This window comes from Pleurodeles waltl, chromosome 4_1, assembly GCF_031143425.1.
Source record: "Pleurodeles waltl isolate 20211129_DDA chromosome 4_1, aPleWal1.hap1.20221129, whole genome shotgun sequence".
Taxonomy (NCBI): domain Eukaryota; kingdom Metazoa; phylum Chordata; class Amphibia; order Caudata; family Salamandridae; genus Pleurodeles; species Pleurodeles waltl.
The window spans coordinates 91765040-91781422 of NC_090442.1; the positions used below are offsets into that span (position 1 = coordinate 91765040).

Here is a 16383-nt window from a genome sequence, read left to right on the forward strand (position 1 = left end):
AGCACAATACCCCTGAACCACGATCCATACCAGAACACCCCACCCCCTTCAGGTACAGCGCCCCCCTTGCCCATTCAGGTACAGCACCCCCCTCCCCACATACACAGACACCCACATGCACCCCACATACACTCATTCACCAACACTGACATACATGCATTCACTTCAACATACATACACGCATTCAGTTCAAGATACATACACGCATTCACTTCAACATACATACACGCATTCAACCACACATACACACATGCATTCAACCACACATACACACAGGCATACAAACATGCATACACACTTACATTTATACATGCAGACAACTCACACACGCACACACAACACCCAGCACCCTCCCACCAACCTCCCCTGTTGGACGCCCGACTTACCTTGTCCGGCGAGGAAGTCGTCCGATAGGGAACAGGAGCTTCCACCACCGGCAGCGCCCCACCATCAGGATACCACCACACCATATTACTGCTCATAATACAGCGGGTGGAGTCCTTCTGGCAGGGCCGGTGGTGGAACCGTCTGTGCGCCTCCACCCACCAGCACGACTACTGCATGATTTCCACCAAAAATGTGGCGGAAATCCTGCAGTACTCGTAATATGGTGGGCAGAAGACCGCCAGCACTGGCGGTCTTCTGGCATCAGCGGCTTTGACAAAGACCGCCAAAGTCATAATGAGGGCCTTAACCTCTGGGCCTGTTTTTTTCAAGCGGGGTTACCATTGACACCTATTGTCTTTTTCCCACTCTTGAAGTGTCTATCATTTTAGGGCCATGGACTGTTTAACTGTTCTATATTCTGGATCAAATAAAGAGGAGGCGATATTGCAGTATGTAGGCTACATAGGGATGGGGCTCCATGGTTAGTGGTGTGAGTATGGGGTGTACATGGGTTATTTAGTGTTTGAAAAAAGTTCTGTTTTACTGGCTGCTGAAAAAAATAACAAGAAAGAAAAGCATAATACCCGCCTAGGTGTCCTTAATAGAATTGAAAATTCTTGTTGCGAATGCTAGAAAACTTTTTATCCTGCATTGCTTTGGTATCACTGACAATTGTAGTTTTCAAAAACTGGAGTCCAACTTGAAATGCATAATATTCAGCAGTAGCTAATGCCTTTCCAGTTGCTCCAGCTGTAGCTAATGAAATGCCTCTTGCTCTCTTACATGTTGTGTATAAATCAGAATGTATTTTGAATTAGCAAGGTTTAGCTAGCAAATAGTCATGTATTTTGTGTGACACAATTAGCCAGTTCTTACTTTTCAATCCACATTTTATTGTATTCTGAGACTTGCGGTTTGACTTTTCACTTAGGAATTTAGGTTTAAATACCCAAAGCGCAAGGAGAACCTAGATACAAAAAACCTTGGTCGTTACTGGTTGAACGACCCAGATGTGAAACAAAACACAATGAAAAAAAAATCACTTTCACTTTTGAGCTTCATTCATCTACTGCAATATTTTTGTTAAGGCAGATCAAACCAAACCTACATTAATACTCATCATGGAAAACCAACACCATTTATAAAAACATCTGTCTCACTAGAGATCAAGGAATTATAATGTGCTATTTGATTAAAAATACACCACTTATATATGTTAAAAAATCCCATAATTACAAACCTTCAATTACATTTAAATAGTATTCAAATACATAAATAATTTCCTATTTACGTCAAATATACTAATTAATTTTTTTTTTAATTAGTGTATTTGTTAAAATGGGAAATGAGTTATGTATATTTACGGGGAAATTTTTTTTAAAACATATTTTCCACAGCTGCCAAGTTTCCCAGGATCGTGCTGCTCCAGTCCAGGTTATCTCATTTTTTAGTCCTCTTTGATCTCATTATAAACCACGGTCTACAACTTCGAGGAAGCAAAGATAAAACCTGGACTAGACGAGCTACTCCCACGGAACTGGGAGACTTGGGGGCTCTAGTGCTGGTCAGAAAGAACAACCACCGACAGATCCATTCGGTGTTGGTTGCTATGTTCAGCTTGATATTTTCAACACCCTTTTAATTATTTAGACATTATTGTTCTCACACGCAAGGCTCCTAAACGCCGCACAACATGCTCACAAAATTACAAATGTCACACATTAGACACACTAAAATCTTGGCCACTATTAAATTGTCCTTTTGGCCGTAAATTTGACCCTGATTCTCGTCTGTCGCCGTTCAGATCTGACTCGGTGGCAAGTGATCTTCTTAACCAGAATAAATGACAAATTCTGAAAAGCGTGACAGCATGCGTTGCCTGGTTGGCATAAAACACTCTGCCCAGCCAGAAAAGTGAGTTAAAAACCTAGCCCGAGGGACTAGTGACGTTTTGACAGCTAGTGTATGAGGGACGCTCTGTGTAAACAGTGCCACGGGGCTGCCACCGATGCTTGAGGGGCTGTGACCCAGCCTGACCCCGCAACAACCAACCGAACCTGTGCTCCTTGTCCGAACCGGCAGAGCGCCAAGTCGTTTATATTAACGGTACCGACGCTGTTCGATTTAGTACTCTGTTCACGTCATACAGTTCTTAAGGCCAGTTCTAGGGCGTGTTTCTGCAGCCGATCGGCCTTCTTTCACTCGAACCTGGCAACCCCGCAGCGTGCCGATAGGCCAAGCGACGTCAGCGCGCTGCGTGCGGCGTCACGCGCACCCTTCCTGGACCTGGTGCTGCTGGAGACCGTTTGGGGCTGATGTCGGGGGGCGCGGGGGCGACGCAGGCGGTGCGGTCACTGCGAGATACGCGGCCCGGCGGAGAACACTGCGGGGAGGAGTTGCTGGTGGAAGAGACGGGCGGAGGCCGCTGCAGGGTGCTGCGGCGGGGCAGGACTCCCCTGCCTCCCCCGGGGGGCTCCGTCTCTCGCCGCAGGAAGGCCGAGTGTCCCCGGAGGAGGCGACGCGGAGCCGGGAAAGTGGCCCTGCTGCCTGACATGGAGGAAGAAGAAGACGAGGAGGAGGAAGAAGAAGAACAGGCAGCATTGGTGGTGCAGGAAGATAACGAAGAGGAGGAGGGTCCAGTGATGCCCCAGGATGCCCTGGACCAGCAGCGCCAGAGGCTGATGTAAGTGATGCACATAAGGGCTGTGAACAGGAGGGACTCGTTAACTAGGGCTATTAACAGCAAGAACTTGTGTGTCTGATGCACATGAGGGATGTGAAGAGCAGGAGCTCGTGTGGGTGTGTGACTGGTGGGTACTAAGGTTATGAACAGCTTGTGCTGCGCATTGGTGTCATGGACAGTGTCTGTATACCAAGGGGGGGATTCGTGAGAGATGCACATCCTCTTGGGAATGATGCATAACAGCGGGGTGGCCTGGAGCTCATGTGAGCGATGTACTCCTCCGATATGTGCAGCAGGGGCTTGTGTGTGGGATGACCCCTTGGGGCATGAGCATCAGGGTCTCATGCTAGCGGTCATCGAGGGACAGTACCTGCAGGATGTGTTTGCTCTTGTTTGAGGCATGGTGCATCACAGCAGTGTTGGGGGGGTGTGGTACCTAGATCACGCAAACCCCCCAAAAGCTGAGCTGGAGGAAGCAGAGGCGGCCTCTTTAGTTTTCTCTGTGTCACTTTACCCAAGTACCTTGCTGATGCTCGTATTGTTTTGGTAAGTGGTTAATTTTAGCAAGCTGGTTGTCCCAGAAGTGGTAATGTTAGCCCATTAGTAGGCACATCTGGTATTTGCATCGGAAAGGATATCCCCGCCCTTTCAGCCTCTGATTGCCTTTAACATAAAGACAGAAAGCTAATAACTAAACTGTATATTGTATTTTCCAACTATGCGCATTGTCACTATAATATAGATGAAAAAAACACACGTTGGTAATCAAACAGCATGCTGAAATGTGGGGCTTTTAGTTTTTCTTGTAATAATATCATTATGGGTGCACAACTCCAGAATGCAAAGTGATGTTGGCTAAAATGCCAACAATGGCTACAAGTGCCATACATGACATTGATGCACTTGTCATATTTGCATTAACATTTTACAAGGTCTCCTACTCCATTTCAAAAACTGCTAGTTCATGCATAAAACCAAAAAGTAAGTTCTGCTCAAATATTTTGTGAGGATTTACTCACATCACAAATTGAAACAGGCATTTGCAATGTGGATTTTTTTCTTATGTGGAGTAGAAAGATTTATACCTATCTTCTACACAATAAAGGTACGTCACAGCGCAACCTTCCCTAACACAGATAAAAAAACTTAAGGACAGGTAGTAGCAGAAAGAACATCACACAATTCTGTCGTACATTCTGGACAGGTACAACACAGATAGGTACCGTGCTGAAGACAGAATGAGAGGTTTTAAAGGACTGTTGTAAAATTTGGTAAACGGCCATAAACAAGAATTACAAAACTCCTGCAAGAAATAGTCAAACCTGTTATAGAATTACCGTACTTTACTGCATCCACATTGGATGATGAATTCCCACCTACCTATTATGTTATGCTTTATCAATGAGTTCCATATCTTGCACTGGGAAGCATTCAAGAGAACTAATGTCCACTGGATGTATAGTCTCCTAATTATAGGTTCCCTAGTTTGAATCAAGTTGTCACCTATATTGACATTTATGTACTCTCTTCGTTAAACTGTCCTACCTATATTGTGAATTTCCATGAGTGAGATAGATGTCTTTTTACTTTGATCTTGCTACTACATGATTTAAAAACAGGAGGGCTGAGCAACAGATCCTACTTCTTTTTCAGCAACACGTTTTGATGCTTGAGTATTGCCACTTTGGGCTCAGACATCTTCCCCAGGGATATTGGTATCGCATCAAATATTATAAAGTAAAAACACAGATGGCTTACAAATACCATTAGGTGTCAAGGTGATAAACCCCAAAACACCCAGCTGAATAACCTGAAGTCAGAAATGCCAGCATAGCTGAAGTCAGACTAACAAGAAAAGAGCCACATTGTTTTCAGATTTTCCCTAAATCGAAGAGGATTTTCTAGTTCTGAGATGTCACAAAAGTGCATTCCAAAGTTTGGTTGTGGCATAGACAAAGGGCCTACCTCTCAATCTTGCCCTATGAAATCTAGTTGCTATCAACCATCTGCTCTGCGACAAACGCAAAATCCCAGTAAGAAGATACCAGTGAAACTTAGACCTACAAAATTGTGGTCCCTGCTTATGTAAAGCTCAGTGTGCAATGCATATGGCTTTGAAAGAAATTATCTTCCTCAGTGGTAACCAGTGCAGTTTTTTTATGTTTCCTTAGATACTGATCGATGGGAAGGAATGTCAAGAATACGTTGAGCATCTGCATTTTATACTGTTTGCAATTTAGTTGAAGAACCTTGATTGATGTTAAGATATATATAGTGCATTACAGTAGTCCAGCCTTGAAGAGGTTAGTGCTATGATGTCTGTTTTCTGAGCTACAGCTGGGAATAAGGGAACATTTTTCTTCAGAGATCTGATGCTGAAACAAGACGAGACAGTCCGTTTTGGTATCAAAAGCAAGGTTTCATCAAATATAATCGCCAAGTTTTTAGCCGACTTGGCTGAGACAGGGAAGGCCCAAAACAGATGGCCACCAGTTAGTGTTGACGTCCACTGATAAGGACCTCAGTTTTGTCAGCATTTAGTTAAAAAGAAAAATACTTTGACCACTTACTGAGAGCCATCATGCAGTCCTTAAAGTTCTGGGAAACTAAATGGACCTCATATGATCTCAGTATCATCAGCATAGGATAATACACTAAAACCAAGACTAAATGTGCTTGGCTAAGGATGTGACAAGACTGGGCAAAGGGGCGAGTCCTGTGGCACCCCACCTGGTAAAGGAAAGGGTTTAACAGTAAACTGTCCACATCTAACAGACTGAGTCCTTCCTGATAAAAAGGAACTGAGTAGACTAAGGTATTTGCCTTTAATCACAAACTGAGAAATGCAGGATATTAGGAGCCACGGGTAAACAGTATCAAAGCAGGGACACCGAAACAATCCCTGCTTCACAGGGCACGTTTTCTTGCCCTAGAAGGAGGAAGGAGTGATGCAGCAGGTCTAGTATCGGGCTATTGGCAAAGTTGTGAGCATGCAGCATCTTTCCCATGGCAAATCATTGTAATCGCAGCCTGTACTATAAAACGTACCATGCCTATGATGCCAGGCCATACTCTGAACTGCGTGGTTTTGGGCATCAGGATTGCATATACCTTGAGACTGCGCTATCTGCCTCGTTGCAATAGGTCAGTGGGTACTGATTCTGTGATTGTCAGGTCCCATAATTCTCCACAGCCCCATCTGTATTGCTTCCTGTGTGAAAAAGCAGTTTTGTGGAGGCATAAGGAAACAGCCCATGGCTCATTCTGGACTTCACACTTGTCTGCATATGTCGGTGACAGTCTCTTATTTATGGCTGGGATTTGAAGTTTTACATAAAATGTACTTTGGATGATTTCACTTTAGAGCGTTGATATAATCTAAGGTACTAAACATCCTTTATTAAAATTATTGAAACACTTTCCCACAACTTGTTTTGTCCTGGGTCCAGTAAAAATTTCTGACTGGCCTTTGAATGTTATGCAAGGGCATTAGAATTATTCCTCGTTTATAAGATGAGGCAACAGCATTGGAAATACTCCTCGGAATGGAACAGTTACACTTTGGAAAGAAACAGTGCAAGCATCCTTCCTTCAGAGTAAAGGTGCAGCTAGTGTAGCCTCAGCACAAGCCAGTATATTTTGGGCAACTGCAGCATGGCCAGAGCAAAGCAAGCTTCCCTCCTTCACAGATGGCAATAAGTTGAATCTTCTTGTTCCTCAGCACAGATCCAGCATTGCAGAATTAGATAAGCTTTAATTACATACAGAACATTAAGAGTTAAGGCAGACAAATAACTGGAATAGCTGCTTTTACTGAGGGCCAGATGTACGACTGCAAGTTTTGCGAGACGCAATTTGTGAGTCGCAAAGCCAAATGCACAACAGTGTAACTCGCACTCTTTGCAATTCCAGGTGGGGTCGCAAATGACCTACTCATCGGTGTTCATAAGGTAGGTTTCAATTTGCAACCCCTGTCCAAAATTGTTGACATAATAGAGCCGATTCAAAGCACCACAGCCTCAGTGAGCATACAGGAGAGACACAAAAGGAAAAAGAAGTTTGTCCGCAGTCATACGTATCAGCAAACATACAATTATCCATGTAACAGGGTCGATGGCCAAAGCGGTAACAAAAATACCCCAAGGAGGGACAAACGTAAATCATTTACCAATGATAACAAAGGATTTTGAAAGGCAAGCACATGAACGAGTGATAGTGATGGATGTGTGGTGGGCGTGGTTAAAAGCCCACAGATAGATTACAACAGGCCATAGCGCTTATGTGCTCAACCTTAAAATTAGACAGAAGCCGTGTAAGACAAAACAGGGTCCTTCAACAACTAAACAATAAATACGCAAGATTTCAATAATTTTTTTCAGGTCCTGTTTGATCCCTTTCAAGGGCTCACCATTTTACATGGAGCTCAGACAGGTTTTTCAGCTAGGATTGGAGACTGTTGTCTCAACAGGAGGGACAGCTCAGCTCAGGGAAGTCTTCACTGCGCATTCAGGGTGACCTGCCAATCAAAGTGGTCTATGGTGTGGCTCCTTCAAGGAATTTCGCACCTCATTAATGGTCAAATGCAGGCTGTTCAGCTACCAGAGGACTAATGCAAATTAGCCTCCGTGCGCTTCTGGCAGGATAACGGTAATTGTTTTAAAGGTACTTCTCCTTAATACTTACTAAAAATCCAACTTCAAAATTAATTTGGATTTTTAATAACTATTTCAACTTGTTTCTTTATTCTTTTAGCTGGTCTCAAACCCGAAGTAGCAAAATTAACATTTTAGTCTGCACTTTGTCTGTTCAGGACAGTCAGGCCTGTCACTTTGAAAATACCTTTAGGGTACTTGTCACTGCAGGGACATGGTGACATTAATTTTCTACATCTCCCACTTTTAAATAGCATGCACCCTAACTTATGGGCTGCAAGGCCTACTTAGAGGTGACTTATTTTAATGAGATGTTTGCTTTGTCAAAAAGAGTTATTTGGACAGGTCTCTTTGCATGTTTTTCACTGCAGCAGTCGTGCTACACATGGTAGGCCTAAAGCCATGTTTTCCAGAGGCAAAATAGGTGCTGCAGTCCATAAGTAGTATTTAACTTGCAGTCCATGGGTACGTTTTCTATCCCATTGTGCCAGTTAGGAACAAGTCAGTGTAATCCTGTTTAAAGGGGAACACAGGCGTTTAGCTCCATGAAAAGTGAAAAATCTGGGGTGAACATCCAGAAAAGCCAGACTTACTATACTTGTCGGCAAATTATGAAATGCCATATAACTTAGCCCAGAAAGCATGACTAGTTGATCATAAAACAAGCGTCTGTAGCTGTTCCCCTTATTTTAATCTAATTTTATCTCTGAACAAGCATGTGTCTAATTGAAATAGGCATCGACTGCCCCTTACTCACTCTTCATTAATTTGCTCCACTGACTCAAATTGAATGCAAAACAGTTGTGTGTCACCAATAAACGTCAGCGGCTTGGCACCTGTCCTTGTACATTGGTCCCACATACACAGTGTCACTATGTCCTTGCTAAATTTGCTTATCGATTTTATGTATTTCTTAAAAGTTAGTTTTTCTGTTTTCTAAGACCAATTGTATACATTACCAGGACTTAAGAGTGGGCTTTGTTAAGTCCATTGTTTTTCAATGGTTGGCTTTTTGTAAGTCTCATTTGTTCCCTTCTTCAATCGCTTTCCTTCCTCTTCTTAATGCTTGTCCCATCACCTGGAGCATAGCTTTTATCCTTCCAGTGCTTACATTAGGGAACTGCGTTTTCATATTCTTTGAGCATTCCAGGGGAGTGCATGTGTTTTCTTGCTCTCTCAGGTGCTGCTCCCCCCCCCCTTGTCTGCCTGCTGCATTCTCCATGTTTCTCTCTGCTCCATATAAGCACAACAAAAAGCATATTTTTGACCATATTTAACTATAGAGCAGATATAATCAAGTTGATTTTGTTTAATCTCCTTTGTTCACAAGTTGCATGAAAGGCAAAACTTTGGCATCAAGGCAGCAGTTATTGTGCTGGTGTGGGCGGGGCAGTCTATTGCGCTTAGCTGGTGTGTGAGGCTTAAGGTGTACTTAGCATGACCGGAAAGGAGCTGTCTGGTAGGCCCATAAATCTGCTCACTGGGCTGCTGCTTAGCATCAAATAGCTTGCGTTCTGAGTTCCGAGGAAAGTAAATTAGGTCTTTGCTAGCATTTTTCCTTTATTCTAACACTTCCTTAATGTTTAGGGCTGAACTCTTGTGAAATACCCCATTATCAACTTACTAAGAATTTAACATTAGACCTGAAGCCTGCCTGCTACTTACAGTTGGTTGACTTTGTCAATTTAATTTGCTTGTTTATTATTTGATGGCTTGCTTAGTCCATCTAGTGTTGGTCCTGCTCCTGGAGCGTAGTTTCTTTGCTTGTTCCATTCCATTGCACACTTTCAGATAATTACTTTTTTCTTTTTGATTGAGCACTCCATGAGTGTCTGTGTTTTCCAGCTGGATCCCTTGTGTGCTCTCCACGTGCTCCCGCTTAGCAGATTGCTTATGGAACTTCTGCTTTCTAAACAATAGCACTTTTGCACTGCTGATTTGTTTGTTTTTTTCCTGCTGTTTACTGTTCCATCTTGGATCAATCAATAAATAAAACAAAAGTTGTGCCCTTGTCAAATGCACGCATCATGATGCATGCACATTCTTCAAAATGATGCACCCACGACATTGCACCTTTTGTTTATGTTGTACAGCATCAACGTTTTTGCTGATGTTGTACATCATGATCAAAAGACAGTAGCACTGTCTTATTTTAAAATCTGTTCAGTGTCTTCTGCATGAAATATATCTGGAGGGGAAGAACATACTGTTTACAAAGGTTGAAAATTCAGTGTGTATTTTCAAAATACCTCAAGATGTGTATTTGCTTTTTTTTTACAATGTTTCCAATGCTTTCGAAGTGAGTATTGGTAAAAACAATAGCATGACACTCTCACTGTAAGCCTATTGGCTTTGCCAGTAATTGTTTTTTGGTTCTAAATATCTTCCTCTTTAGTCTGTCCTTGAAGTGGTGAGAAAGTAGTTAATTGAAACACTGAAGTCATGTATATATAAATGATGGGCATGATCATCTACTGTTCTGCAGTATTAGATACATTTGTTGTTTGGCTAATAAAAGTAGCATAGTACATGTAGCAAGTTAGTGCAGGCTTGGTAACCTGGCTTAACACTAACCTTGTTTTCATTTTCAGGTATGTGGAAAAAGACGAGTCTCCCCAGAGAGGTAAGACTGAAGGGCACTGCTGTTTTTTGTGTTGTACATTGTTCTGCTGCGTTACATGCATGTTGGAAGCTTCGTTGTTTTCTGAATAGTGTTTTGTTATTGAGCAGTTTAAGTCTGTGTTTAAATTCCAGTGTTAATAACTGCCTCTTGTAACACCTGAGTTCCTAGTTAAAATAAACACAATAATAAAAACATTGCATTTAATAAGCCTGCCTGCCGTTCTACTTGTTCCTGAACCTCTAGCTTTACTCCACTGCATAATGCTTGAGTGGCAAGCAGCGTACGTTACAACAGACTTACAACTACAAAGTAGATCTCAGAATGCAGAAGTCACTTATCGGGCATTAATGCTTTGTGCAACAGGCATTGGCAAAGCCATTAGATTTTGTCCATGCAAGATCTACTGGCTTTGTCAATGTATTTTAGCTGTGTTGTCTAGCAGCGATGCTCCTGTGCAACAGGACAAAAGATTTGAAGGTTGTGCACTTTCACATGGCCAGTGCTGGCCGTGTCATATCGCTTTATTTCTAACAGAAGGTGGGGTCCATTCTCTGTAGGGCACTCTGGATGATTCCAACATTTATGATTCTCCTTGCGGGTGCAGGAAAAGTAATAGTTATATAGTTTCCTTTGCTTCAGCACCTTCTGTGTTTCCTATGTTTCTTGAAGGGGTCCTTAGTGATTGTAAGGAAATGCCTCCTTGGCATGGTTACCCCCTGACTTTTTGCCTTTGCTGATGCTATGTTTTGAATTGAAAGTGTGCTGAGGCCTGCTAACCAGGCCCCAGCACCAGTGTTCTTTCCCTAACCTGTACTTTTGTATCCACAATTGGCACACCCTGGCATCCAGATAAGTCCCTTGTAACTGGTACCCCTGGTACCAAGGGCCCTGATGCCAGGGAAGGTCTCTAAGGGCTGCAGCATGTCTTATGCCACCCTGGAGACCCCTCACTCAGCACAGACACACTGCTTACCAGCTTGTGTGTGCTAGTGAGAACACAATGAGTAAGTCGACATGGCACTCCCCTCAGGGTGCCATGCCAGCCTCTCACTGCCTATACAGTATAGGTAAGACACCCCTCTAGCAGGCCTTACAGCCCTAAGGCAGGGTGCACTATACCATAGGTGAGGGCACCAGTGCATGAGCACTGTGCCCCTACAGTGTCTAAGCCAAACCTTAGACATTGTAAGTGCAGGGTAGCCATAAGAGTATATGGTCTGGGAGTCTGTCAAACACGAACTCCACAGCACCATAATGGCTACACTGAAAACTGGGTAGTTTGGTATCAAACTTCTCAGCACAATAAATGCACACTGATGCCAGTGTACATTTTATTGTAAAACACACCCCAGAGGGCACCTTAGAGGTGCCCCCTGAAATTGTATCCAACTATTTGTGTAGGCTGACTGGTTCCAGCAGCCTGCCACACTAGAGACATGTTGCTGGCCCCATGGGGAGAGTGCCTTTGTCACTCTGAGGCCAGTAACAAAGCCTGCACTGGGTGGAGATGCTAACACCTCCCCCAGGCAGGAGCTGTAACACCTGGCGGTGAGCCTCAAAGGCTCACCCCTTTGTTCCAGCACCGCAGGACACTCCAGCTAGTGGAGTTGCCCGCCCCCTCCGGCCACGGCCCCCACTTTTGGCGGCAAGGCCGGAGGAAATAATGAGAACAACAAGGAGGAGTCACTGGCCAGTCAGGACAGCCCCTAAGGTGTCCTGAGCTGAAGTGACTCTAACTTTTAGAAATCCTCCATCTTGCAGATTGAGGATTCCCCCAATAGGATTAGGGATGTGACCCCCCTCCCCTTGGGAGGAGGCACAAAGAGGGTGTACTCACCCTCAGGGCTAGTAGCCACTGGCTACTAACCCCCCAGACCTAAACCCGCCCTTAAATTTAGTATTTAAGGGCTTCCCTGAACCTAAGAATTTAGATTCCTGACACTACAAGAAGAAGGGGACTGCTGAGCTGAAAAACCCCTGCAGAGGAAGAACAGAAGACACCAACTGCTTTGGCCCCAGTCCTACCGGCCCGTCTCCTGCCTTCCAAAGAAACCTGCTCCAGCGACGCTTTCCAAAGGACCAGCGACCTCTGAATCCCCAGAGGACTGCCCTGCTTCAAGAAAGACAAGAAACTCCTGAGGACAGCGGCCCTGCTCCAAAAAGACTGCAACTTTGTTTCAAGAAGCAGATTTAAAGACCCCTGCAACTCCCCGCAAGAAGCGTGAGACTTGCAACACTGCACCCGGCGACCCCGACTCGACTGGTGGAGAACCAACAACTCAGGGAGGACCCTCCGGCGACTCCAAGACCGTGAGTAACCAAAGTTGTCCCATCTGAGCCCCCACAGCGACGACTGCAAAGGGAATCCCGAGGCTCCCCCTGACCGCGACTGCCTGATCTCTAATTTCCCGACGGCTGGAAAAGACCCTGCACCCGCAGCCCCCAGCACCTGAAGGAACGGAACTTCTGTGTAGGAGTGACCCCCAGGAGGCCCTCTCCCTTGCCCAGGTGGTGGCTACCCCGAGGAGCCCCCCCCTTGCCTGCCTGCACCGCTGAAGAGACCCCTTGGTCTCCCATTGAAACCTACAGAGAACCCGACGCTTGTTTGCACACTGCACCCGGCCGCCCCCGCGCTGCTGAGGGTGTACTTTTTGTGTGGACTTGTGTGTCCCCCCTTCCCCCCCCCCCCCCCCCCCCCCCCCCCGGTGCCCTACAAAACCCCCCTGGTCTGCCCTCCGAAGAAGCGGGTACTTACCTGCTGGCAGACTGGAACCGGGGCACCCCCCTTCTCTCCATTGAAGCCTATGTGTTTTGGGCACCTCTTTGACCTTTGCACCTAACCGGCCCTGAGCTGCTGGTGTGATAACTTTGGGGTTGCTCTGAACCCCCAACGGTGGGCTACTTTGGACCCCAATCTCAAACCTGTAGGTGATTTACTTACCTGCTAAAACTAACATTACTTTACCTCCCCCAGGAACTGTGAAAATTGCACTGTGTTCACTTTTAAAACAGCTAAATGTGTTTTATGTAAAAAGTATATATGCTACTGTAATTATTCAAAGTTCCTAAAGTACTTACCTGCAATACCTTTTGTAGGAAGTTGGCTCTGTATGTGCTATTTCAAAGTAAGGAATAGCATGCACAGAGTCCAAGGGTTCCCCTTAGAGGTAAAATAGTGGTAAAAAGAGATAATACTAATGCTCTATTTTGTGGTAGTGTGGTCGAGCAGTAGGCTTATCCAAGGAGTAGTGTTAAGCATTTATTGTACATACACATAGACAATAAATGAGGTACACACACTCAGAGACAAATCCAGCCAATAGGTTTTTGTATAGAAAAATATCTTTTCTTAGTTTATTTTAAGAACCACAGGTTCAAATTCTACATGTAATATCTCATTAGAAAGGTATTGCAGGTAAGTACTTTAGGAACTTCAAATCATCAAAATTGCATGTATACTTTTCAAGTTATTCACAAATAGCTGTTTTAAAAGTGGACACTTAGTGCAATTTTCACAGTTCCTAGGGGAGGTAAGTATTTGTTAGGTTAACCAGGTAAGTAAGACACTTACAGGGCTTAGTTCTTGGTCCAAGGTAGCCCACCGCTGGGGGTTCAGAGCAACCCCAAAGTCACCACACCAGCAGCTCAGGGCCGGTCAGGTGCAGAGTTCACAGTGGTGCCCAAAACACATAGGCTAGAATGGAGAGAAGGGGGTGCCCCGGTTCCGGTCTGCTTGCAGGTAAGAACCCGCGTCTTCGGAGGGCAGACCAGGGGGGTTTTGTAGGGCACCGGGGGGGACACAAGTCCACACAGAAATTTCACCCTCAGCAGCGCGGGGGCGGCCGGGTGCAGTGTAGAAACAAGCGTCGGGTTCGCAATGTTAGTCTATGAGAGATCTCGGGATCTCTTCAGCGCTGCAGGCAGGCAAGGGGGGGATTCCTCGGGGAAACCTCCACTTGGGCAAGGGCGAGGGACTCCTGGGGGTCACTTCTCCAGTGAAAGTCCGGTCCTTCAGGTCCTGGGGGCTGCGGGTGCAGGGTCTCTCCCAGGCGTCGGGACTTTAGGTTCAAAGAGTCGCGGTCAGGGGAAGCCTCGGGATTCCCTCTGCAGGCGGCGCTGTGGGGGCTCAGGGGGGACAGGTTTTGGTACTCACAGTATCAGAGTAGTCCTGGGGTCCCTCCTGAGGTGTTGGATCGCCACCAGCCGAGTCGGGGTCGCCGGGTGCAGTGTTGCAAGTCTCACGCTTCTTGCGGGGAGCTTGCAGGGATCTTTAAAGCTGCTGGAAACAAAGTTGCAGCTTTTCTTGGAGCAGGTCCGCTGTCCTCGGGAGTTTCTTGTCTTTTCGAAGCAGGGGCAGTCCTCAGAGGATGTCGAGGTCGCTGGTCCCTTTGGAAGGCGTCGCTGGAGCAGGATCTTTGGAAGGCAGGAGACAGGCCGGTGAGTTTCTGGAGCCAAGGCAGTTGTCGTCTTCTGGTCTTCCGCTGCAGGGGTTTTCAGCTAGGCAGTCCTTCTTCTTGTAGTTGCAGGAATCTAATTTTCTAGGGTTCAGGGTAGCCCTTAAATACTAAATTTAAGGGCGTGTTTAGGTCTGGGGGGTTAGTAGCCAATGGCTACTAGCCCTGAGGGTGGGTACACCCTCTTTGTGCCTCCTCCCAAGGGGAGGGGGTCACAATCCTAACCCTATTGGGGGAATCCTCCATCTGCAAGATGGAGGATTTCTAAAAGTTAGTCACCTCAGCTCAGGACACCTTAGGGGCTGTCCTGACTGGCCAGTGACTCCTCCTTGTTATTCTCATTATTTTCTCCGGCCTTGCCGCCAAAAGTGGGGCCTGGCCGGAGGGGGCGGGCAACTCCACTAGCTGGAGTGTCCTGCTGGGTTGGCACAAAGGAGGTGAGCCTTTGAGGCTCACCGCCAGGTGTGACAATTCCTGCCTGGGAGAGGTGTTAGCATCTCCACCCAGTGCAGGCTTTGTTACTGGCCTCAGAGTGACAAAGGCACTCTCCCCATGGGGCCAGCAACATGTCTCGGTTTGTGGCAGGCTGCTAAAACTAGTCAGCCTACACAGATAGTCGGTTAAGTTTCAGGGGGCACCTCTAAGGTGCCCTCTGTGGTGTATTTTACAATAAAATGTACACTGGCATCAGTGTGCATTTATTGTGCTGAGAAGTTTGATACCAAACTTCCCAGTTTTCAGTGTAGCCATTATGGTGCTGTGGAGTTCGTGTTTGACAGACTCCCAGACCATATACTCTTATGGCTACCCTGCACTTACAATGTCTAAGGTTTTATTTAGACACTGTAGGGGTACCATGCTCATGCACTGGTACCCTCACCTATGGTATAGTGCACCCTGCCTTAGGGCTGTAAGGCCTGCTAGAGGGGTGTCTTACCTATACTGCATAGGCAGTGAGAGGCTGGCATGGCACCCTGAGGGGAGTGCCATGTCGACTTACTCGTTTTGTCCTCACTAGCACACACAAGCTGGCAAGCAGTGTGTCTGTGCTGAGTGAGAGGTCTCCAGGGTGGCATAAGACATGCTGCAGCCCTTAGAGACCTTCCTTGGCATCAGGGCCCTTGGTACTAGAAGTACCAGTTACAAGGGACTTATCTGGATGCCAGGGTCTGCCAATTGTGGATACAAAAGTACAGGTTAGGGAAAGAACACTGGTGCTGGGGCCTGGTTAGCAGGCCTCAGCACACTTTCAATTGTAAACATAGCATCAGCAAAGGCAAAAAGTCAGGGGGCAACCATGCCAAGGAGGCATTTCCTTACACCTTTCAAATGAGATATTACATGTAGAATTTGAACCTGTGGTTCTTAAAATAAACTAAGAAAATATATTTTTCTAATACAAAACCTATTGGCTGGATTTGTCTCTGAGTGTGTGTTCCTCATTTATTGCCTGTGTGTATGTACAACAAATGCTTAACACTACTCCTTTGATAAGCCTACTGCTCGACCACACTACCACAAAATAGAGCATTAGTATTATCTCTTTTTGCCACTATCTTACCTCTAAGGGGAACCCTTGGACTC

At 45.6% G+C, this 16383-nt stretch overlaps 1 protein-coding gene across 2 annotated transcripts in view; it reads left to right on the forward strand.

The window, feature by feature from the left end:
- The first annotated feature begins 2635 nt into the window (after nucleotides 1–2635).
- Nucleotides 2636–16383, forward strand: part of ZFP91 (ZFP91 zinc finger protein, atypical E3 ubiquitin ligase) — a 132589-nt gene continuing 118841 nt past the window's right edge. The window contains exons 1-2 of one of the 2 annotated variants that reach the window (XM_069227826.1): nucleotides 2636–3070; nucleotides 10314–10345. In XM_069227826.1, the coding sequence (XP_069083927.1) occupies nucleotides 2703–3070; nucleotides 10314–10345 (400 nt within the window). In that variant the 5' untranslated portion in view covers nucleotides 2636–2702. The remainder of the gene's footprint in view (nucleotides 3071–10313; nucleotides 10346–16383) is intronic. The other variant, XM_069227827.1, reaches the window with a different exon arrangement.